The sequence below is a fragment of the Cuculus canorus genome, chromosome 1 (assembly GCF_017976375.1).
Source record: "Cuculus canorus isolate bCucCan1 chromosome 1, bCucCan1.pri, whole genome shotgun sequence".
Classification (NCBI taxonomy): domain Eukaryota; kingdom Metazoa; phylum Chordata; class Aves; order Cuculiformes; family Cuculidae; genus Cuculus; species Cuculus canorus.
The window spans coordinates 63817836-63840785 of record NC_071401.1 but is presented as its reverse complement, the minus strand read 5'-3'; the positions used below and the strand labels follow the sequence as shown (position 1 = coordinate 63840785).

Here is a 22950-nt window from a genome sequence, read left to right as displayed (position 1 = left end):
CAAACTAAGATCGTTGTGTGGAAATGCTTCCAGATTTCGTAGGTCTGTAGAAAATAAATTTAGAAAGGATCTTCAAAGGCTACTTGTTCCCTGCCCCATCCTCAATCAGGATCAAGTCAGGATAAACCTTTTCTGCCAGGTGCCTGTCCAGCCTGTTCCCTGATTGGAGATTGCACAGTGCCCCTAACAAAATATAGTTGAGTGCTTCTGGGCTTTCACAGTTTAAAAGTTTTTTCTTCATTTCTTATCTTATGTGTGTATACATATGCAAATATATATATATATATATAAATAAATATATGTATATACAAACACACACATGTGTATACACATAGGCATGTAAGATTATATATGCACACATAAACATTTAGTGAAAACATAGACCCGTCACATTTTGGGTTTTTAGAAAGTCTTTTAAGAAAATAGCTGAACAAATATAGAAAGTGGGAACACTCATAGCAAGTTTTTGCAGTGTCTTATTTTCCTCATTTACCCTCTTTACCTAGATTCTAAATTTATGATAATCGGTCTTTTGTAAACGCATGTGAAAACTTCGAAGAGATGTACTACTGTCAGCTCTTTACACAGTTCAGAAACGGTCTGTGCAGACAGGGCTTTGGAAGGGAATGCTATCTGTTTCTTCAGGAAATTAAATGCACAAATTCTTTTTGCATTCTTCCAGCTGTAATAAATAGTTGAAAGACTCAGTCTGTGGCTGTTTCTCTAAGCTTTCCCCCGATGGATCATTCAGATGAATAATTCAAAGGAAACATTTAAACTGTTTCAAAGTGCACGTGTTCGAAATACACATGTTAAAAAACTGCAAAGTACATCACATCACATTCCTGTTCTGGTCATTTTCAGTCAACATTAATCCACAGTCTGAACATCCTGTATCAGGAATTTGTGGGGGTTTTTCCTGTGTGAGGGGTATCTGCAAAAATACAGCTCCCCTCGCCTGACCACTTAATGTGTATAGCTTTCTACATGGAGGGTGATAGACCATATGTAGCTCTTATTTTCCTAGAGTGGGTGATGCCAATAAAGCGAGAACAGCAGGGAACTCTGTCTCAGATTTCTGGAGGGAGGTGTTTTCTTCCTTTTTATAAATTTCTGTACAGGAATGAAGGAAAATTGGATGCCATGAAAGGATGAATGACATCTCAGCAAATTTCGCTTTGCAGCTTCTCTCAACCCAGCCCTTTCCTCCAGACATAGAAGATCTGAGCATGCCGACAGTGCCCTGCAGAGAGGGCTGCCTTCCGCTGCCTCTGTAGCAAGCGGTGCTGGCTGAAGTCCGGGTTTAGTATGACAGCCCCAGCAGACAGTCGTGGTAGCAGAAATCCATTGACAAGTTGAGTAGCTCAAACCGGGAAACTCAGGGTCTGGTTCTAGTCACCTGAGCTTTTGTAATGACTGGTACATCCTAGTTTGTAGCGAAGTTTCTCTTAACTTTGAGCAGTATGAATCTTGCTTGCACTTTGATTATTCTCCTGTTTTATAATCACAAAAAAAAGTTCATATTTTGTTGAGATTTTTATAAGATTCCTTAGATTAGCTATAATGTTAAAGTTGCATGGGTTTTAGAAAACAAACTTGTATCTAAATTGAAGCTTATCCAGCAGTTGAATGCAACTTTATTATGTTAACCATGGCTTTTTACCTGCTTTGCTCTTTCACCTCCTAATATTCTTTTAAAAAAAGGAAAACTGACAATCAGTACATCAGCAGGGTAGGCTGCTTGCTGAGAACCTTGTACTGTACCTCGTGCTTTTTGCTGAAAGTGTTTCCAGAACTACTTGTGGTCTATTGGTGCTTCTCTTCAAATTGTCTTCTGGAGCAGCCAAGCACCACAATGGGCTCTCAGATGCACAGGGATAGCTTCCTGCTAAAGAGTTTTCTCCACTGAGTTACAGGTCACCTCTTAATTTGAACGTTCTCCATGTTCCTGCAGTGAAGCCAGGAGTTTCCTCTTCCCACCCACGGTCCCTGGGCACTTGGAGCTGCTGGCAGCTGCCATGAGCTGCACCAAACTGCAGGGCTCTTCAGTGCACTTTGGATGGGATACCTGGGGTGGGATGCTGTACCGGGGATGCTGCTGGCCCAGGATTCAGAGAATATTATTACCTGGCTTATGGTCTTCTCTGTGTACTCTCTTCCTAAATTGTCAGGTGGGTAACTAAAAACTGGCATCTTTCTACTGAAAAAATACATTTATGTGTTTTGTGTATTTCTGATTTTAGGATGAAATTTTGACAGTCATCAGGAGGGTAGATGACAACTGGGCAGAAGGAATGTTGGGTGACAAGATCGGAATTTTTCCTATCCTCTATGTTGAGGTAAGTTTATAGCGGGTGGTGTTGGGTGCTCGTCTTGACATCTTATGGGTTTGTTTGTACCTACAAGGGCAAGATAACTTTGAATATTCTTAAATGAGAAGGACAAATTATACCAGAAAACCTGGAAAGGGTTTTTTTTGGTTGCTGTCCCCTAAAGTGCTGTGAGGATGTGCTCGATTCAATTTAAAGTGGCCTGCAAAATATTCTGAACTACTGTTGAAGGCTTTCCATGTACTGTTTCTGGTGTAATTGCTACAATATGTAGGGAAGGTAGGGAAGGATGATTGCAGTTGAGGTTATCCTGCACACACCTGAGGAGAAGTGGATGCTGCCGGCAGGTGGGGAGCAGTGATGCAGTCTCAACTTGCCCTGAAAGCACAGACCTTCAGAAGGGTGTTAAGGGTATCCCCTGCCCCAGCAGGAGCTTGGGCTACTCCACTCATCTGCCCAAGGTCTATCATTCCCTGTAAGCCTGACCCATCCTTGTCCTGGGCATTTTCCTGCAGTTATTTCCATGGGAGGCTTATTTCAGAGTAAATGTTGAGATTTCACATCCTCCAAGCAGACTTATTGTGCCACGTCTTCCCACTGCTTCCCGCCCTCTTGCTGGTGCCCATCCAGGGGGGTGCCACTTGGGAGAAGAGCTGAAGCAAGAAAAGGTGGCCCAGGGTGGCCCTGCTAGAGATGCTCTGTTGTCCAGGTGCCAGGTGCCTTTGGGGAGCTTTCCTCCTTTGTGAGTGAACCAGAAGTGCAAAGAATTGGTGGACACCACACACATAGGTATTTTCCAAGGTGCTGTCACTCTGCATATGGTACTCAGAGCTTATCACCATGACTCTTCTCCCAGGCGTAGGCTGGTGATACTCTCTGGAATGAAGCATTTCCTGTGCCCACAGCAGAGCCTGCCCTTCTGTGTGCAGCTTTGATGCCTGCCTCCAAAATTACTTCTCCAGATTTCTTAGTTAATGATTTGAGACAAAATAGAGATAATTAGTGCCTGAGTACCTAATTATTAACTCTGACAATGACCAATTTGGAATAAACCATCATTAATATACATTGCGTTCCCACAGTTGACAAGAACAATAACATTAGAACCAGAATGTGTAGGAGCTTTTATTGGGAAACCAGCTGCCTTACATAAGTTAATGACTAGTTTTCTTCTATTCTGAATGCATAAGACATTGTCAGTTTGTTGTTCTTAAATGGGAGAGTGGGGTTTCTCTCAAATTTCATCCTTTTTCCCTTCTCTTTCTTGTTGCTGGGGAATATGATGTTACTGTCCTGCTGCAGAAAGAGTGAACTAGGTACATCTGCACAGCCGTTGCACTCCACCACCTTTCCGCATTTCTAGTATTCACCTGCAAGCTGTAAGTGCTTGCACTGCCTATGCAGCATACAGTATCCTGATCCCTTTCCCACCCGTAGGTTTCTGTTCCTTTTAATTACAGCTTTCACAGGGTGAAGGGCTTAAAGCCTCAGAGGAACAGCCTGTTGGGAACATGTGCAATGATGAATTAAATTTCTCCAAGCAGTGGCACATCCACAGAGGAGCAAGAGGTACTGCTGTGCAGAGTCAAAACAGAAATGTTGGAAGTTTCTAAAGGTATTCAAACAGCCTGGCAGAGAGCACCAAGGAAGAGGAACAAATGTAGGAATGTGTGTGTGCATATACATTCATACATGGACACACATGGATATGAAATAAATACAACCCTACCCACTTATGAATTTATTTGTATATATATGCAGACACATATGCTTTATCTGTATAAATTTGAAAACTAGGGGCTTTCAAATTAGAAACTTGGGTGATGTACGCATAATATTTGTGCCATGGTTTGTAAAGCCAAAGGGAAATGATCCTCCAGAGAGAAACATCAGCCACTTATTTTATCCATGTGCTGGTAGATGGAGGCCATGTTCTGAATATGAGATGAGCTTATGCAACTATGAGAGTTATACAATTATGTTGCTGTTGCCAGCTTCAGATCCTACTTTACATTAAATATTAAATGGAACCAACAGACCAAATCCCAAAGAAGTTTTGAAAATCTCTATTCCAATGTTTATAAAATAAATCCATTAAACAAGTAGTGTTTGAATCTAAAAACATTCCTTGATTCTGTCCAAGTCCACTAAGTGGTTTTAAAAACCCTGGCAAAATGTGCAGAATAAGCAAAGCTTAATTCTCATGGTAGCCTTCTTCCACTTGTGTGAGCCGATGGTCAAAGTGCGTGGGACTTCGCATGGCATCCAAAGCCCTGCTCTCTGGATGGCGGTTTTTAATGTCCTCAGCTGCTCCCACAGCCCAGACAAGAGTGTTAGAAAACAAGGTGGTCACTTCAAGGATCTTAGAGCTGAGCATGCCAGAGCTACAAGCAGGGAATATAATCTTTGTTGTGGCTCCCTTTTGGTGAAACTTCATCCTGGCAATGTGCCATACTCCTCACACAGATGCTTGCAAGAAAGGCTTTTGCAAGTGCTCTGTCATAAAACATTTGCACACATAAGCTGTAGTGGGTGGAAAGGAGGGACGTACCACAGCCCCACTTGGGTGATCAGCAAATCCCTCATAAGAACCTCAGTGGCCTCCCAGCGCTTGGGCTTGTCAGCTGGCCCATGTAAAAGCCTGCAGCATCTCCTTAGGCTCCTTCATATTCTTTCCACCCTGTGCTTACTGAATTTGAGAATTGTCCACTTCTATAACAGATTCTGTGCCTAGAAGGGCAGCTTTTAAAGCCACTGTGGTGTCTTAAAGCAGTGGCGCAAAAACCAAGCCGAAGACATCAAGATATATCTGCTTCCTGCAGTGTTTTAGAACGTCTGTATCTCACATTATGTGTGGTTGTCCATACAGCCATAAAAGTGTAATGTGGAATGGATTTCATGTTTTATTCCATACAAGTGTCCAGCAAGCGTGCTTGCACGCCTGCTGTGTCTGACAGCTCTCTGCAGAGAGGGCTTTTCGTACTTCTGTAGTGTCATCTCTGTCCTGACCTCAGAGAAGCTATAATTGTATAAGGAATAAATATTTGCAGCTCACAATGGTGACTTTTACAGAATGAGTCATACACAATATGTTCTGTCAGGGAGAGTTTGCACTATTTTTTTCCTTTTTTTTTGTTGCTGTCCTTCGTCTCCTGTAGAAGTCATTTGGGCTGATAATTTATGTTTTAATTTGTCTACAGAAAACCACAACATAATCAAATTGATTCTCAAGGTGCCTTCTGTCCTGAAATAAACATCTTATTAATAATCTGTATGGTTTGAAGTCCTATTCTTGATGACAGAAGTTTTGGATTTGCAAGAAATAGAGTCCTAACTAAATTTCTTTCATTTTATTCTGGTCAAGCCATCTCCTCCATTCTTAGTAACTGCTGTTATTATCTTCGTTTGGAAGTTGTAAGTGTTGTGCTGCTATGTGTAAAGTTGAGAATAATCAAGAATAAAATGTGTCATAATAGATTCAAGTGTCTGGAAATTAAATTGAGGGCAATGTTGTGCCAAGTATTTGGAAGGATGATTCCTGCTCAAATAGACCGTAACTGGAAATTCAAAAAGCTGAGCTGTTAGACCAAACTTTCTGACTGTAGCCCCCAGTGCAAAGAAGTATTGACCAAGATCAAGAAACTTTACAAGTCAGTGCTACAGTAAGACAATTATGTTGAGTTCTACTGTGACTGTAATATCAGCAAATTACAATTGATTAAGTGCCAGCCCATTGTTATAATGTTTTATAGCAGCAGAGGCACTGAAAGCTGTGATTAAGTTATATTAAGACCTTTAAAATTCTTTTTACAGAGCAATGAAGTAGGGTAATGGGGATCTTCTCCTGTTCTTCACAGTCAAAAAAAGAAAAAGGTGGAAAGGAGGTCTGGGAGAAAGAGGGGGGAGGAGAATGCACAGAGCTGTTGGATACAGTGACCTGCAGCATAGATCCACAAGTCTCCCTAGAGACACAGGGGGGAAAAATTCTTGCAAGTCAGTGTTTAAAAAGAGTTCAGCCAGAACTCTTTTTATTTAAAAATAAAATCCAAAGCGAAATGCATTTCTTAAAGAAAACAAAGACTTTTCATTCCCAAATAAGCTTAGCAGAGCAGAGCACCACGTTTAACAATTTTGTGCTGTACCACTGGATCTACCAATCATTATAAAGCAGCTTAACTCATACAAAGGGACCTGAGCATATTCACCAGGATCGCAGCTGCGGTCATTAAGTAGTGTCTCAGAGGCCCATTTTTCCAGCAGAATTTGTCCTTAACAATGTATTTTGCTGAGCGTAACCTTCAGTTAGCCTGCAAATTAATGCAAATGATTGAGAGTTTAGTGTGCATGTGTCTCTGTGTGTGTGTATGTGTGTTTCCGTGTGTTTTCAGTTGATCTGGAGACCTGGAGGTTTCCAATAAGAGATGCAGGGAACCACTCTGTAAAGAACAACCTTTCCCATAGCCCACCATATAGACCTGCTTGACTTTGGGATTCTTCAACATCGTCTTAGTGATGTGACTCCTCCCAGTCTGGCATTCATTCTGGTGGCAGTTGGTTTTTTTCCCTCTATATAGAGATTCCCAGCTTAGCTGTTTCCAGATATTGAGGTATCCCCAGTGACAGCCATCACAGATGTATTCTTGAAAACTCAGATGTGTGACTATGTGTATTTCTCCTTCTAACAGATATTTTGACTATTTTCAACAACATCAACAGACAGTCATGGCCCAGTCCACTTCTTGACTATGTTTGCTCTCTCCTTAGTCTGTTTGGTTCCTCCTTCCAGCTGCAGGACAGATGAGTCCCTATGGGACTCTCAGAACGAATTTAACCTTGATGTTGAACCCATCATTTGTAGATGTGTGGTCTGTGCGGCAGACTACTCTGCACCTTTCAGAGTATCCTTCATGAAATCTTCCCCTAAAAAAGAAGCATTAGATAGTAACATTTGTTTGGTGCCCTTTCCAAAAAGAACAATCTTTAATTGTAAGGAATGTCAAAATGGTTTGGTTTCGCCTTGCTGATATGATTTAATGCTTATAAATATGGAGGCTTTTGAAAGGGGGTAGAAGGAAGCTAATGTAGATGATTTTAGAAAAGCTGACTTACTAAATCTCAGAGGAGTAAATTCATCCCAACAGAAAGTAGGTGTAACACTAATGAGTTAAGGATTATACCCATTAATATCAGAATTGATTTTTTCTGTTCTCTCTCCTCCTGTGTGCCAGATAAAAATGGAATAAGAACCTTGTAAAGCTGACAGTAGCCCAAGCTCTAAGAGATGTTCAGTCAATTTCTGTTGAAAAATTTTATTGATATGCATTTTCAAATATTGTAATTAAGTTGTTTTAACACTTTCATTACTGCACCTTCATAGTTTCTAAAACGTTTGCCCCATTTATTTCCTCTTACAAAGAATATTGTAGAATATTCCAAGATACTTTTTGATGTCAGATTCCTGTGTAAATTGAGTACAAAATGCAGTTCCCATGTTTCACATTCAAACTAAAACATGCAGAATTTGTGTTGGAGGCTGCAAGAGGGATCTCAGTAAGAACCTGTACACCTACTACTATTTCCATATCAATCCATGACTAAAAGTTAATGATTTAAGTTACTGTTGCACAAATGCAAATTAAAATAATTTAAAGAACTTCAAATAACTCTGATGTCTGTCAGGAAAATTAAGAGTATTATTCAGAATGGAGAAGAAGATTAAGTGTAAAATATATAATGATATATAAAAATATATAATGTAGTATAATTACATATACACAGCATTTTTAATCTGTGGCCCATCTTTTATGCATAATAGCTCCATTTCTTATTTTCCCTTTTGCTCATATAAATAAAGAATCTTTTGGTCTTTGATTTTATTTCCTATGTAAAATGTAAATTAGCATGACTTTGGGCAAAAATTTATATACTTTTTTAAATATTGAGCTATTTCTTTTAAGTTTTCTGTTAATTTCTAGCATCTCTCATGAGATGATAATTCATGCAGATTCTATAAGACTTTCCTCCATCTTCAGGATACAAAATTGAACTATACTGTCGCCTTTTGACTTAAATGTCAGGTTTCCGCTATGTTAGATTAGCTGAACCCCTCATCTGTGTAAACCGTTTCTAATCACTCAGTCTTCTCTGGCTGTATCTGGACAAGTCAAAGCAGATTTGCTTTCTGGTTTCTGCATCACAGAGCATGTTCCTCCCAAGTTCATCTTGGGTGGGCACTGCAGAGGGGAAGCCTGCACACAGAGATAGGTGGGAGTGCAGTCATATTTGAGTCATTCTCCAGCCCAGACAATCATGAGACCTGTGGTAAGCCTCAGTGAGAACCCGCACATAAATTTAGACATAGCTGTAGGTTGTGAAAATTTGCCTTTTGGGAACTGACAGTTTTAGTTACAGGTCTTCTCTCACTTTTCCTCCTGCCTACTTTCACACAAATGAACTCATATTAAGTTATTTGGATTTATACGTTATGATCAATCTTTCTGTTAATCAAAACCACATCCAAATTATTATCACCTCTTACTATTTCAAGGACTGTTGAACCAGAAATTGGCTAGCTGTCACACTGAGGAATATCTTCCCCACCCACCTCCAATTATAAGTAACATCTGAATTTCCTAGATTATTTTTTTAATAACTCTCTAAGGTTATTTATAGAAGATTTCCAGCCCAGCCAACTTAAGCACACAGCCTTGGTAAATAAGCCTATTTCATGAGTTTTTCAAAAGCATATAAGTCAGATTCATGTTTGTATGGGGCATTTTTTGAAGTACTGCCTCCTTAGTTGTCACAAATTGAAGTGCAAGTTAGGTATCTAAGATAGATTGTCTTTTGCTCACGATTTGATAACAAGATTTTTATCTCTATCCACATTCCACTTAAGGACTTCTAGCACTTCCCCTGCAAAATCCTTCCAGTGCAAACTGACTGGGGACTCTCCTGCTGTACTTTGCGTGTGCTTCCACTTCCCTGTGCTATCTGCACGTGGTGCACCATCATCCCATCTCTTTACCTCCAACTCTCCTGAGCTTTGCTTGTGCTTAAATATGAGTTTTCTGGTCCTGAGTGCATTCTGTCTTCTGCAATTCTGTTATTTCTATGCAGAGTTTTAGTTTCTGCCTCAAAGTTCTTCTGTTATGGTTCCATCATTGCTTTTCTTACAAACCAGGCATTAGTCAGGGTTCCTAGCTTTCCTGGACAGAAAGAACAGAATGTCTTCACAAAGTGTTGCATCTTATTTGATATTTTCCTTCATTTTAGTGTTTCCTTTCTCTTTAACTGTCCTTTCATCCTTTTTCCCACTGTCTCTTTTAAACTTCTAAATTTTCAGTTGGATGATGATTGGAGACATCTGCTGAAGCGTGGTCATTTCAGTGAGACACATCAAGAAGCAGTAGCAGCAAAAGAACAGTGGTTCTCCTCCTGGTAGTGCTTTTGAACTGGGAAATACTCTTCCAAATCCTTCGTAAGACCTTGCAGGTCTGTAGGTACAGTTCATCTGACCAAAGGCAGATAGATTTCTACAGCTGAGCAATTCATCTGGACTCTCTCCCTTACCATAGGGAGAGACAATCCAGTACTCGTAGGGAGAGAAATAGTCATTACACTTATTGGAGATACGTCAGATGAACCTTCTTGTAGAACAGCCTGTTTCTCTTCACCTACTAAGAGGCGAAGGCAGGGCTACCAGCTCCAGCCTAATGGAGGGGGAACAACTCCTCATCTTTTGTGGTTGTGGAGGCTGTCAGCCTGTGCTGTGAGTGGTGTGAAAGGGAAAGATTCACAACGCTCATTACACATAAAACCTGCCATTTCACCAGCAAAGAGTGTCTACATTCAAGAGAGTTCTTAGATGCTATAGGCAATATTTATCAATTTCCAAAAGTACCTGCATCTCATATACCTGTCGCTGTTTTTTCTGATTTTGCCAGGAAACCTTAAAACTTCTGAGTCTTTCAAAAGCCACAAAGTGCCCTGAATGAATAAGCTTTTGGCAACACTTAGACACAACAAATTTTGAGGAAGTTAAGGTGCACCCTTTATTATCCTTTATTTCCTTGCTCTGCTCCTGGGATAGCTGAGGTCTGCCACGGGTATTGAGGAAGTCTCTTTCACACGAAAGGGTGTAGATGTTCATGTTGTCCTGCAATGTTTCAAGTGGAATAATACCTCTGGCAAAGCATCAGTCCTTTTGGCCTTTTATCTACTTCAGGAGGACCAACCAAATAGGCAGCACATTACTTAGGGTTAGCATTTGCCTCTGTGATTGAGAACAAATATTCTGGACTTTCCAGCAGCACTCAGCATCCTCATAGCACAGAACCATTGAAGTGAAATGTTTCAGCAATGGTGCAGGCTTCCAAGGGCGAGAAATTAGCATTCCTCATTGAGCACACACAGTATCCCAGGGCTCTGGGGTGGCTCTAGAGCACATCATCAGTAATCTCCTCTCTCCAGAGGAGGCTCAAGAACAGTGCTTTTGTCTTTTCCAGCCATTGATCAGCTCTGACAGTTTCTAAAGATTACTTCAACAGTGCTGAATTCCTGGGATCTTTTTCCTTCTGAAAAAAAGAGTATCTTTCAGTCTCACTTACCTAGAGCTAATGCAAGAATGTATATTAAGAAGCTGTATATGTCAACAGATATATGATTTGTCTAGCAGTTAATTAAAAATAAAATCCTAGAGGATTTCATTATTTCTCACACAGGCATTCCTCATTTTTTTTTTTCTAGTGTCCTTGTTAATGTATGCTGCGCGTCTTAATTAGCTTCCTTCTTGGGGAGCTTTCTTGGTGCCATAAAACTCTCAGAGTGGAAATCTTAAATATAAATGTAGCTGCAGAGGGAGGGTGTGAGGATTTTGGGATATGCCTTTGGCAAAGTGGTTGTCTTCTTTGCCCCTCCAAGCAGAGGGCAAAATGTTTCCTTGTGTCAGCCACAGCGGTGGTGCTGTGAGTGCCAAAGACAAGTGAGTCCACTATTGAAACCCCAGCCTGTGAGAAGATCTGGAGGAGGTGGAAGCACACATTATCCTTTGCTGTGCCTGTGGTGGGTGTGATGACCTCCGTCAGAGGGATAGGATGAACAACTGATGTCAGCAGCACTGTAAATTGTTTGCCTGGGGGCGCGTGTTAAAGCCCCCTCTGGTCTCTGTTTTCAGAAGACAGCATGTTGCATAAATATTCTGCCATGGTGAAGAGTCACAAAATGTGGTTAAGCTTCATCCTTTAAGCTTTCAAAGAGGAATAATTTCAAGAATTATAGTTTCCCAATAAGATGAATTGGTTTTAACCTCTTTCCTTACTTCTTATTGTGGCAACTTCTGCAACAGTCAAACTGTATTCCAGGCACAAAACAATCTGGGAGTCGGTGTTGTGCTGAACGCAAGCTTCAAACAAGAAAAATGACATGCGAACTTGATTTCTAGCCTAAAAACGTCATTAGCTTTGCCAAAACCAGATGTTTGAGTTATGTCTCAAATCCCCTAACATTTTGTTAGGTGTTAGAGCTGAACATTGAGGAAAACAAGTTCAAAAGACTATAGGAGGAATCAGTACAAGCAAATTAAAAATTAGAAACAGAGCGAAATAGTTAGAATTAATTTGAGAATCTCCATCTTTTGCAGATTTTCTCTAGAACACACTATCCTTGAAGGCTTATCCCTTTGTGCTTAGTCTGTCTTACAGAAGAAATTGTATGCAAGTCTTCATTTTTGCTTAGCTTGTTCCTTTACAAAGTAGATCAACCATTGTTTATTTTATATTCTGCTGCACCATTTTTGGGTGTGATACTGCGGTTATTTTATTCTGACAAAAGTAAGGGCTTCTGCCAAAGGGCTTGTCTTGTTTTTGTGTTGTCTGTGACACTTCCCTTCTGCCTTCCTTGTTCCAGGACTACCTGACATGAGGCTGCATGGTGAGATGAACTAGGGAACTCACCTTGTTGAAAACTACTCTTTTAACTTGTCATTGGTTTTTTTTGCTTTCCACGCATATCCGTTCCACCATCCTATTTACTGCACAGCCACATGACCATCCATGCTGATACAGGACAGAAAGTGGGAATAGGGGAAAGGAGGGCATGTGTTATCTCACACTTACTGCAGAAAAATATTACCAGGGCAGCAACTCTCATGCACAGATACTCTGCAGGTGATGCTGCTGTTGAACGCTGCTGTAAGCAATCACATCAAAATGTTGAGATGAGGGACATGGGCCTTTGTACAACCAAGTTCAACAAAGGCAAGTGTGGGGTTCTGTGCCTCAAGAGTAATAAGCCCTTGCTCTAACACAGATTAGAGGTTGACTGACCGGAAAGCAACTCTGTAGAGAAGGATCTGGCTGTCTGTGAGACGAGGTGGTGATGAGCCAGCAACGTGCCCTCATGGCCAAGGCAGACAATGGTATCCTGGGGTGTTTCAAGAAGTGTGGCTAGCAGATAAAGGTAGATTGTCCTCTCCTTCTACTCTGCCCTAGTGAGGCTGAATCTGGAGTACTGTGTCCAGTTCTGGGCTCCCCAGTTAAAGAAAGACAAGGAACTGCTGGATAAAGTCCATCAGAGGGTCACAAAGATAATCAGGAGACTGGAGCATCTCTCTTGTGAGGAAAGGTTGAATGAGGTCAGTCTGTTTAGCCTGGAAAAGAGAAGACTGAGGGACAACCTTATCAATGTTTATAAATATGTAAGGACAGATGTCTAGAAGGTGGGGCCAGACTTATTTCAGTGGTGCACAGTGAACTGCAAAACAGGAAGTTCCACTGCAACATAAGGAAAAACTTCTTTACTATGACGGTGACAGAGCATTAGAACAGGCTGCAGAGGGAGGCTGTGGAGTCTTTTTCTCTGGAGATATTTAAAACTCACCTGGACATGATCCTGTGCAATCTGCTGCAGGAGAACTTGCTTTAGGAGAGGGGTTGGACTGGATGATCTCCAGAGGTCCCTTCCAACTCCAACCATTCTGGGATTCTGTGAACCTCCTCTACCTCCTGGTGGTCCCTCAATTTATCAAATTATTTTATTAAGTTATAATTTTATGACAAAGGAACACTGGGTACTTCATAAATGAGGTTAATAATATTAGCCTCGGTTTAAGTAAGGCTGGAGGGAGTGTTCTGCTTTAAATCTGACTTTGAAATCTTCTGATCTGTTTAGGCACAATTGAATCAAATTGACAGGAAATTTTGTAAGAGAAGTTTCCATAATACAATTTTTGCATAGCATTTTTTTCTGGAAACTCTGGGACAAAGCAGGAGAGTTACCAAAGCATTCAAGCAGTGGTATTCGTACTGAAGATATTCTCCTTTTGCCCTGTGGCTAAGGGAATGACACTGAGGGAAAGGGCAGCTCGAGATCTACAAAGGGATCTGGACTGGCTGGATCAGTGGGCTGAGACCAAGGAGGTGAAGTTTAACAAGGCCAAGTACAGAGTCCTGCACTTGGAACACAACAACCCCGTGCAGCACAACAGACCTGGGGAAGAGTGGATGCCTGGCAGGGAAAGACCTGGGGGTATTGGTCGAGAGCCAACTGAACATGAGCCAGCAGTGTGCCCAGGTGGCCAAGAAGGCCAATGGCACCTCAGCCTATATCAGAAACAGTGTGGCCAGTGGGACCAGGGGAGTGATTCTGCCCTTGTACTCTGCCGTAGTGAGGCTGCACCTCGAATCCTGTGTTCAGTTTTGGGCCCCTCACTAAAAGAAAGATATTGAGGTCCTGGAGCATGTCCAGAGAAGAGCAACAAAGGTGGTGAAGGGGTTGGAGAAGAAGTCTTATGAGGAGCAGCTGAGAGAAGCTGGAGTTGTTTAGCCTGGAGAAAAGGCAGAGGGCAGACCTTATTTCTCTCTACAACTTCCTGAAAGGAGATTGTAGAGAGGTGGGTGTTGGTGTTGTCTCACAAATGATAGGTGATAGGATGAGAGGGAACGGCCTGAAGTTGCACCAGGGGAGGTTCAGAAAAATTTCTTCACCGAAAGGGTTATCAAGCACTGGAAGAGGCCGCCCAGGGACGTGTTTGAGTCCCTGTCCCTAGGGGCATTTAAAAGACAGGTAGATGAAGTGCTTAGGGATATGATTTAGTAGTGGACAGGTATGTTTGAGCTTGGTGACCTCGAAGGTCTTTCCCAATCTAGTTTCTATGATTCTATGATCTCATATCCTGATTATGGCTACAACCCTTTTGCATCCAACAAATGCAAACCTGCATCATTCATGATCATCCAGAGTGCTCCTCGGCTGCCTCTTATTTCTCTCTCTCTTAAGTCCTTTTCTATCCCGTAATGAACATACAACTTGCCCTGTTCTGATCCATGGTGGGAGTTCTTTAGCTTTTAATGGCAAAAATAATGGTGTGGTCACAGTTTGAAAAAATTCAGTTTCCTTGAGACAGCTTGTTTCTCTGCCTATAGAATGTAGGTGCCATCCAGGGCAGTCCATTTTCAGAAAGAAAAGTGTTAGGAAAATATTTGAGCTTGAGTGATTCCACAAACAGAAGAAAAGCACCAGTGTTCTGCACTTTCAGAAAGATTTCCTACTGTGCAGAGTTTTAGCCAGCCCATTAATTTTGCTATTTCAGAACTTAAACAGCATGGCCCAGAGCAGTGGTTTTCCAAATTCCTTCCAGTTGTAGCATACTAACATAAACAACATTTGCATATGGATGTCATAAAAGTGACTAATGCCAGCAATCATCATACTTTATTGCAGTAATGTGAGACATGTGCCTGAGCATCCTAAGAGATCTGCTCAGAGTTCATTGGTGCTAAAGAAATGGCAAACCTCTTATCTAGAAGTTGCATCCATGGCAGAGCAGGCTTTGACAGAAACCAGAGCATGAATCCAGCTTTAGATGAGCATATGAGAGGAAAGGGTAATAGCTGCTTCATGGCATGACTCAACAGTGTTGGGTATGTGTCATTTACCTTAAACCAGGAATCAAACTCAGGAAGTTGAACAAATAACATTTTCTAGTTTGATACCCAGAAAGTTCAGTGAACCCCTTGACTGCAGCTGTTGGAAAATCAGTGGAGAGACATCTGACTCCAACCTCAGCCTTACAACCAATCATATTTTAACATCTCAGATTCTCCACAGAAGGCTGCATACGGTTCCTCTAGTTGAGGTGCAGTCAGTCAGGCTGTGAGTTAGAGGCTGAATGCTGCCATTTTCAGTCAAGAATTTGTGGAATCAAGGGAATTTGTCACAGTTCAGCCTTGTCAAATTTTTCTTCCACAGGACTGGGGGGAGGGTTGTGAACCCAATTACCTCATCATATAGCACATAAAGCACATTTTCATGTGTTACAGAGAAGCTTTCAGAGCCTTCAGTTACTGGTTAGGCTTCCTACACAACTGAAATGTGTATGATAACGTTATGTGCAACAGGCACTGCTTCCTATGCCGTTCCAATCTGTTATCCACCTTTTACCAAATATGACAGAAGTATGACAGTTTCCAAGGTATGACAACCTCGTACAAAAATTGTTTAACCATAATTAGTCGCTGCATAGGGTGAAGAAGGATGCAAAGCTCTGCTCCCACTGAGGGACAGGAGAGCTGTGCTATTGTATCAGGCATCAGCACATCTTTGTGTGATCTGAACATCAGAACTGTCCTTCTAGAGAATCATCTTGGGTGAGACAGCACTCCATCATGTCCTCACTGATATTTTCACCGCAAAAGGCAAATAACAAACCTAAAGACCGGACACAGGCCTTGGATAATGCAGCAGCTTTTGTGCCAGGTGGTTGACATCCTTTGATATTGTTTGCTTCCAGCAAAACACGTCATATGATCCTGGACCTGGTGCTGCAACTCTCCACCACAACGAAAAACCCTGCTTTGTAGCCAGCCATAGCAGGAGATCCATGCACGCAGTATCTAAATATACAAGACCGATGGGACATTATTCTGTTGCAAATATCCTGTACCACATCCAGCAATCCTTCCCTGTCTTGTGTCTGGGAAGCAGGAGCCAGAAGAGTATGTAGTCAAAAATGTCTCTTCCCTATATATAGTACATACAGGGCAAAGGCTGTTTATCATAGCTCTTTAGTGCTAATATCTGCTTGAAGTGTGTCTACCTTGGTTCCTTTTACAAGCAATCAAACCAAAACAATTTCCTGGCATTTGCTTTCATTCTTCATTTCACTGCTTTATCGGAGATAGAGACAGCAGTACATTTATTTGTGTGTGATTCCCCACAGGTGATCTTCAGTTGCAGCACATAAAACTTAATTTTCCCCAATTGCACAAGATTTCTTATTCTACACAAAGTTGTAAATCACAGCAACAAAGGCTCCTTGCTTACTCACTGTAGGCAAAGCCTTGCAATATTTGAAAAATCACTTTGGCTTTCCCATGTGTTCCTTGTTCTGCAGTTCTAAAAGCTTCACAGATTTATCCAACTTCATAATTTCTGCAGATAACATTGATGATATGAGGTACATTTAGGCCTTTTTCTCCTTGTCCACTAGAGCATTTTTGTTATCAGAATAAGAGGACTTCAGCAAATAGACTTTTGTTTATTTTATCCTTATCCTTTATCACATTGAGCTAGAAGTGCTTTCCTTAAAAAAAGACATGGTATTGTTGCTTCCTTCACACAACCCTGAATATTACAAACCCAATATTTTAAAGAACAATATTTCCAGGAGCACATCTCAGAGAATGAGCAAAAGGGCATGATGTCATATCTGGTAGCATGTGTGCACAGTGCAGTTATCAAGAAGACAAGGGGCTCTGCAACAACACGAGCATGATATTGCCTCGTTCACAATCCCATTTATAATTACTTGGGATCACACACTGTAATTTGGAAGCCATTTGCTTGGAGACTCTTAGGCTTGATGTGTGCATTGACTCTGACGAGATCCTCTGCCTTATTTGGTGGTATTTGAATTGTCAGTTTTCAGTTAAATCATAATTTATAGGTATTGTTGATCAACCAAGTAAACAATGGCACCAGGAGCGCTGTGGAACATTAAGGAAGTAGGTAGAAAGTTGCAAGAAAACTCTAAAAACATAAGGCTTGGCTCTTTCTAAGGTACACAGGCTCTGCAGATATGGCTTAGAAATCACTTGTGCTCCATACAGCTCTGCCCCAGGAACTGCAGCATCTTTCCTAGTCCACGCTGAAATTTTGAGGTCCAGCTAGCTCAAAATTTCTGCAAGTTAAGGCGTTTCTACATTTTGGCAAAAAGCAGCTTCTGAGGGCTTCCCTTCCTTGCAGTAACCAGCAGCAATGGTAAAGGGCTCATACAGCTGCCAGGTGTCAGCAAAGCATACTACATCTGAACTGCTTCTGAAAGCCTCCTGAGTAGACCTTGGTCTCTTGTCCAGGCTGCTGTCCAGTGTAAGGCTGCTCACACTTTTGCCAGCAACAGCATCTTCTATCATTGTGCAGGTGGGCACCTGCACTTAAACGGAGAATCACAAAGGTTTTCCATCTCACGAGAATAAGAGTGAGACTCAGCACAGCCAGAAGGCTGTTGGCTACTAAGGAAGTGTCAGTGTTGTTTCAGGTCTCCTGTGGCCGTTCCTCCACACAGGGAGCCAGAAGCCCAGGTAGAATCATTAATGTTGGAAAAGATGTCTGAGATTATCAAGTATCTAGCCCAACCATCAGCCCAACACCACCATGCCTACTAAACATGTCCTGAAGTGCTGTGTCAACATGCTTTCAAACACCTCCAGGAATGGAGACTCCACCACTTCCCTGGGGAGCCTGTTCCAATGCTTCACCACATTTTTGGTAAAGTATTTTTTTCTAACATCCAAGCTAAACTTCCCCTGATGCAACTTGAGGCCATATCTTCTCATCCCATCACTTGTTGCTTGGGAGAAGAGACCAACACTGACCTCACTACAACCTCCTTTCAGGAGGTACCTGGGTGAATTCCCAAACTTCTATAGCCTTTTTCATTTCTGTATCTTGGTTGAGAAACATTGCCTGACAAAGAGTTTCTTGGTGGACATCTTGTCAAAATCAGCATATTCCTAGGAAGTACTTAGGTTCATATTGGTTTCATGTTTTGATGAAAAAATAGATCATCAATAAACCCCTCACAAGTTCCAACAGGGACTCTTCTGGTACTGAAATTGGTGCCATATGTGCACTAGTCCTTCCACCATTGAAGGCAGCTGGAGTTTTGTGACTGACTTCAAAGGAATTAGAATCAAGCCTATGAATTCATGACCACACTTTTTATTTAGCTTTCTGAATAATTTATAAGTAAAAATGGTCTGGATTCTCCCACTGTTTCTGATGTTGAGTGAAACTGTATTTGGTTATATTTCTTGCTTTCAGAGGAGTTTTGGTGCAGTCATGAGCATCTCATTATGAAAAAAATGTATCCATAGGGGACAAGGAAGAAAAGAGAAGGAAATCCTCAGGCACATTAAGACGCACATCAGATGTGAGATTTAAAGATGACAGATCAGAATAACATAGTCCTCATACTTGGAGCTGAAGGCTAGGTAGCAAGAATTGTCCCAGATAGTGGAGAGGGATACAGAAAGAATACCTTTTTTGGGGGGTAGTTCATCTATTTTTAATGCTATTGCATTTAGTTTTAGATTCTTCTCTGCAATATGGACGTTAGTTTCCATAAGGTTATTAGCTGCGCTTTGCTCCTGAGCAGACTGCATGTTTTTGGGAATTTACCATCCCATGTGTTTGTTTTCCATCACTGCAAACCATTTTCCGTCTTAAAACTGTTTGGAAAATATGGAAAGAAAAAAATTCCAAGTTCACCACCCAAGGCTTAGTGTTTACTTCTGCTGCACACATCATTTATTTTCATTCTGCAAGATCATGATGACATGCTCATCCAAGCACATGCTGTTCTAATATGCAACATTCCTCTGGCCTCTCAGTGTGTTAGAAGTGACATTGCTGCTAAACGAGAAAGATCTTCTAAGATAGGGAAATAGATGGCTAAGTACTGCTGCCTTTCATGGAACCATGTTGCAGACAGAAATGATTGCTTTTTCTGGTTTATATATAAATGGTTTGCTTTTCCCAGACTATACACAATTGTGTACATGTATGGCCCTTATCGGGAAGGCTATCTGCTTTATGGTTTTAGGGACTTCCTTCCTTGAGAATATGCTAACATATTTATCAGGCTTTTGGAAAAGAGAATGAGACCTATACCTCAGCTTATGGCTGGAGGAACCAAACACTTGAAGTTTGAGAAGTGTCCAAGCAAAGCTTATCTGCAGCTACCACTCCATGTGAATGAGTTCAAGCAAGCACGTATACTGTGCTTGTATTTTCTGGGTGCGTGGACTAACTCTGCTCTCTATCACAGTGTGGGGTTTCAGTAATCTATCTATCTTCCATGACTGATAAACCACTTGCAGAAAATCTGTTCCACATTTGCTTGCCCCTCCCTGGCAATAAATTAGAAAAAGGAAAAGAAGATTGTGAGATATAAACACAAAAACATTTAATAATGCTTTGTTTTAGCCATAATATTTTCTCCTAAGCTGTGGCTTGCTAATGATTGTTCATTAGAGGGTGATGCCTAAATGACTAATTGAGATAGGATTTTGCAGCTTCTGTATAATGAATTTAAACTATCCATGGAGAGCTTGGGAGGCTTTCTCTAACCATTTTTAAATCTGAATTTATAAAATATGTAAAAGATTAAAATTATAGATGCTTTCAATATGACGTGGTTGAATAGCCTTTGTACACCTTTGTCTGCTACCATGCCATTGGTAAGCCCTTGGAACTGCTGTGTGTCCACTGCACTAACTTACCCAATGAATGCATAAAGTATGTACTTTCTCTATACGCCCATTCGAGTCAAAGCATATTTTTGCTACTTGCCTACAGTAGAAGAAAGGATGTATCATGCATTTGCCAGTAGGGATAATGGTAAGGAAAGTTACTTTAGCTTTCTGAAATGCTGTTTTTTGAGGGTGAAAATACTTTCACAGATGCTGTCCTCCTGGAGACCTAGCAAAGACAGGAGGTCCTTGTGTAGTTATGCCCTTATTTACTTAATAACTTCACTGTGCTTCAGAACATGAGTTATAGTACTAGCGAAACTAATTTAATAAGGGCATAAGAACTTAATATTTCCTGAAAGTAACTACTTTGAAGTGAAAATGCAGTAATAACTTGAGACTGTTTATTCTAATCACAAAATCATCTATGGAACTCCAAGTTGCCAAAGTTTCTGCAAGGCATAAAATAGGGATGTACATGATCTTCTCAATATTTATGAACTGTAATGTATAAAAATTAGCAGTCCCTAGGTGAAAATATTTTCAGTCTTTCAGGGGGAAGAAGTCTTATTAATAAAACTTTAGTTTTCCTTTCTGCTCTGCTCAGTGGCTCCTTTCCAAAACTATGATATTTTTTCTTACCGATTTGTTCTTTTTCATTAGGTATGCATTGATTTGTGGGGTTTTGCAACTTTCTTGCTTTTAGAAGTGGCCTGAAGTAGCATATTTCTGATCTTATACCTGTATTTGAACAGCACCATCCTTTAGCTAATGCTTTCCATTGGGTGGATAGTATGGTGGATAAGAAACTGGTTGGATGGTCGTATTCAAAGAGTAGTGGTCAATGGCTCAAAGTCCAGATGGAGATCTGTGACGAGTGGTGTCCCTCAGGGGTCCATAATGGGACCGGTGCTGTTCAATATCTTTATCAATGATATTGACAGTGAGATGTGGTATGCCGTCAGCAAGTTTGCGGATGACACCAAGCTGAGTGGTGCAGTTGCCACACCGGAAGAATGGGATGTTAGCCAGAGGGACCTGGACAGATTGGATAATTGGGACTATGAGAACCTCATGAGGTTCAACAAGGCAAAGAGCAAGGTCCTACACCTGGGTTGGAGCAATCCCTGTTTTCAGTACGCGGTGGAGGATGACGTGATTGAGAGCAGACCTGCAGAGAAGGGCTTGGGGGTGCTGGTCAATGAGAAGCTCAACATGAGCTGCCAGTGTGTGCTTGTAGCCCAGAAGGCCAAATGTATCCCTGGCTGCATCAAAAGAAGCGTGGCCAGCAGGTCAAGGGAAGTGATTTTGCCCCTCTATTCCTCTCTTGTAAGACCTCATCTGGAATACTGTGTCCAGTTCTGGAATTTTCAACATAAGAAGGATATGGAGCTAGTGGAATGGGTCCAGAGGAGGGCTACAAAGATGATCAGAGGGCTGGAGCACCTTCCATATGAGGACAGGCTGAGAGAGTTGGGCTTGTTCAGCCTGGTGAAGAGAAGGCTCAGAGGAGACATTATAGCGACCTTCCAGTACCTGAAAGGGGCTACAAGAAAGCTGGAGAGGGGCTATTCATAAACACTTGTGGTGATAGGACAAGGAGCAATGAGTATAAACTGGAGAGGGGCAGATTTAGACTAGACATGAGGAAGAATTTCTTCACCGTGAGAGTGGTGAGGCACTGGCACGGGTTGCCCAGGGAAGCTGTGGATGCTGCATCCCTGGAGGTCTTCAAGGCCAGGTTGGATGGGTCTTGGACAGCCTGGTCTGGTGGGAGGTGTTCCTGCCCATGACAGGGGGTTTGGAGCTGGATGATCTTTAAGGTCCCTTCCAACCCGAACTATTCTATGATTCTATGGTTCCATAATGGCAGAAAAAAGCTTTCATAGCAAATGAAGTATTATTTTCCCGAAAGCCTTAATAAACTTTACTTTCTCATTCAAATTGGCTCCAGTTTAACAAAATGCTTAGGCAGTGTAAAACTAAAAATGTAAGAATCTTTCCTTTTTCAGAGAAGAATGGCATTTTAGTCCTATTAGTGACACTTTGATCTGTACTTAGTATCAAGTGTGCACTGAGCTGAAGTATGTTGCTAAACCACAAACAGAGCAAGGTCCTCTCTTTGGTTGATCAGATGCCAATCAGAAATGAATCCATTACCCAGATCTAAATGACGAGAAAGTAAGAGTAGCAAAATAAGACTTACTGTACTCCGTCTTACTGGAGACAGCACTGTCAGTGAACTGCAACAACCCAGGAGCTGCTGTGATGACCACAGTGAATCAAGATGTCCCTGGAGGTCTAAACTGGGCTAAAACAATCTTGCCACTACCATGGATTAGTAAATGGAATGGCATATTTATCAGGGGAGATGCAGTAATGGTTAATTATTTAAATCTGACCTAAATTTCCCATGCTTCTGTCTTGTTCCATAATAGTAAGTTCCATGGTACTAATTTGTTATTTGGACTAAACCTAGAATTAATTATGACCCACACTGGACAAGAATTAGCTTATCCCTTGTTCTTCATCTCAGCTGGGGTAAGTAAGAAGGTGCATAACGTTGTCCATTGAAACTATATTTCATTAAATCACGTTGGGATATTAAGGCGCATTTAGTCCCACATCAGGATAATCAGTGCAGATGGCAGTTTGTCTCTTGTATCCCCTCATCATTAACAAAGAAATATGTTGAAACTCTCTGCAGGGTCTCTTTTAAACCTATCAGTATCAGGAACTGGAGTGAACTGGGGGTTGTGTGTGTATGAGTCGGTACTAGCATGTGCAACAGAGAGAGAAAGATAGAAAGTCGCTATAATGAGTTCTGCAGAAAAAAATAGGTTTATCTAGAGACTAATAAAAGAATAATT

The 22950-nt window shown here is 41.3% G+C and overlaps 1 protein-coding gene across 2 annotated transcripts in view; it reads left to right on the top strand.

Moving 5' to 3' along the window:
• The window catches only part of SH3RF3 (SH3 domain containing ring finger 3), a 251544-nt gene that overhangs the window by 165234 nt on the left and 63360 nt on the right, over positions 1-22950 (top strand). For both annotated transcript variants that reach the window (XM_054051428.1, XM_054051439.1), the window contains exon 3: positions 2244-2339. In XM_054051428.1, coding sequence (XP_053907403.1) covers positions 2244-2339 — 96 coding nt within the window. The remainder of the gene's footprint in view (positions 1-2243; positions 2340-22950) is intronic.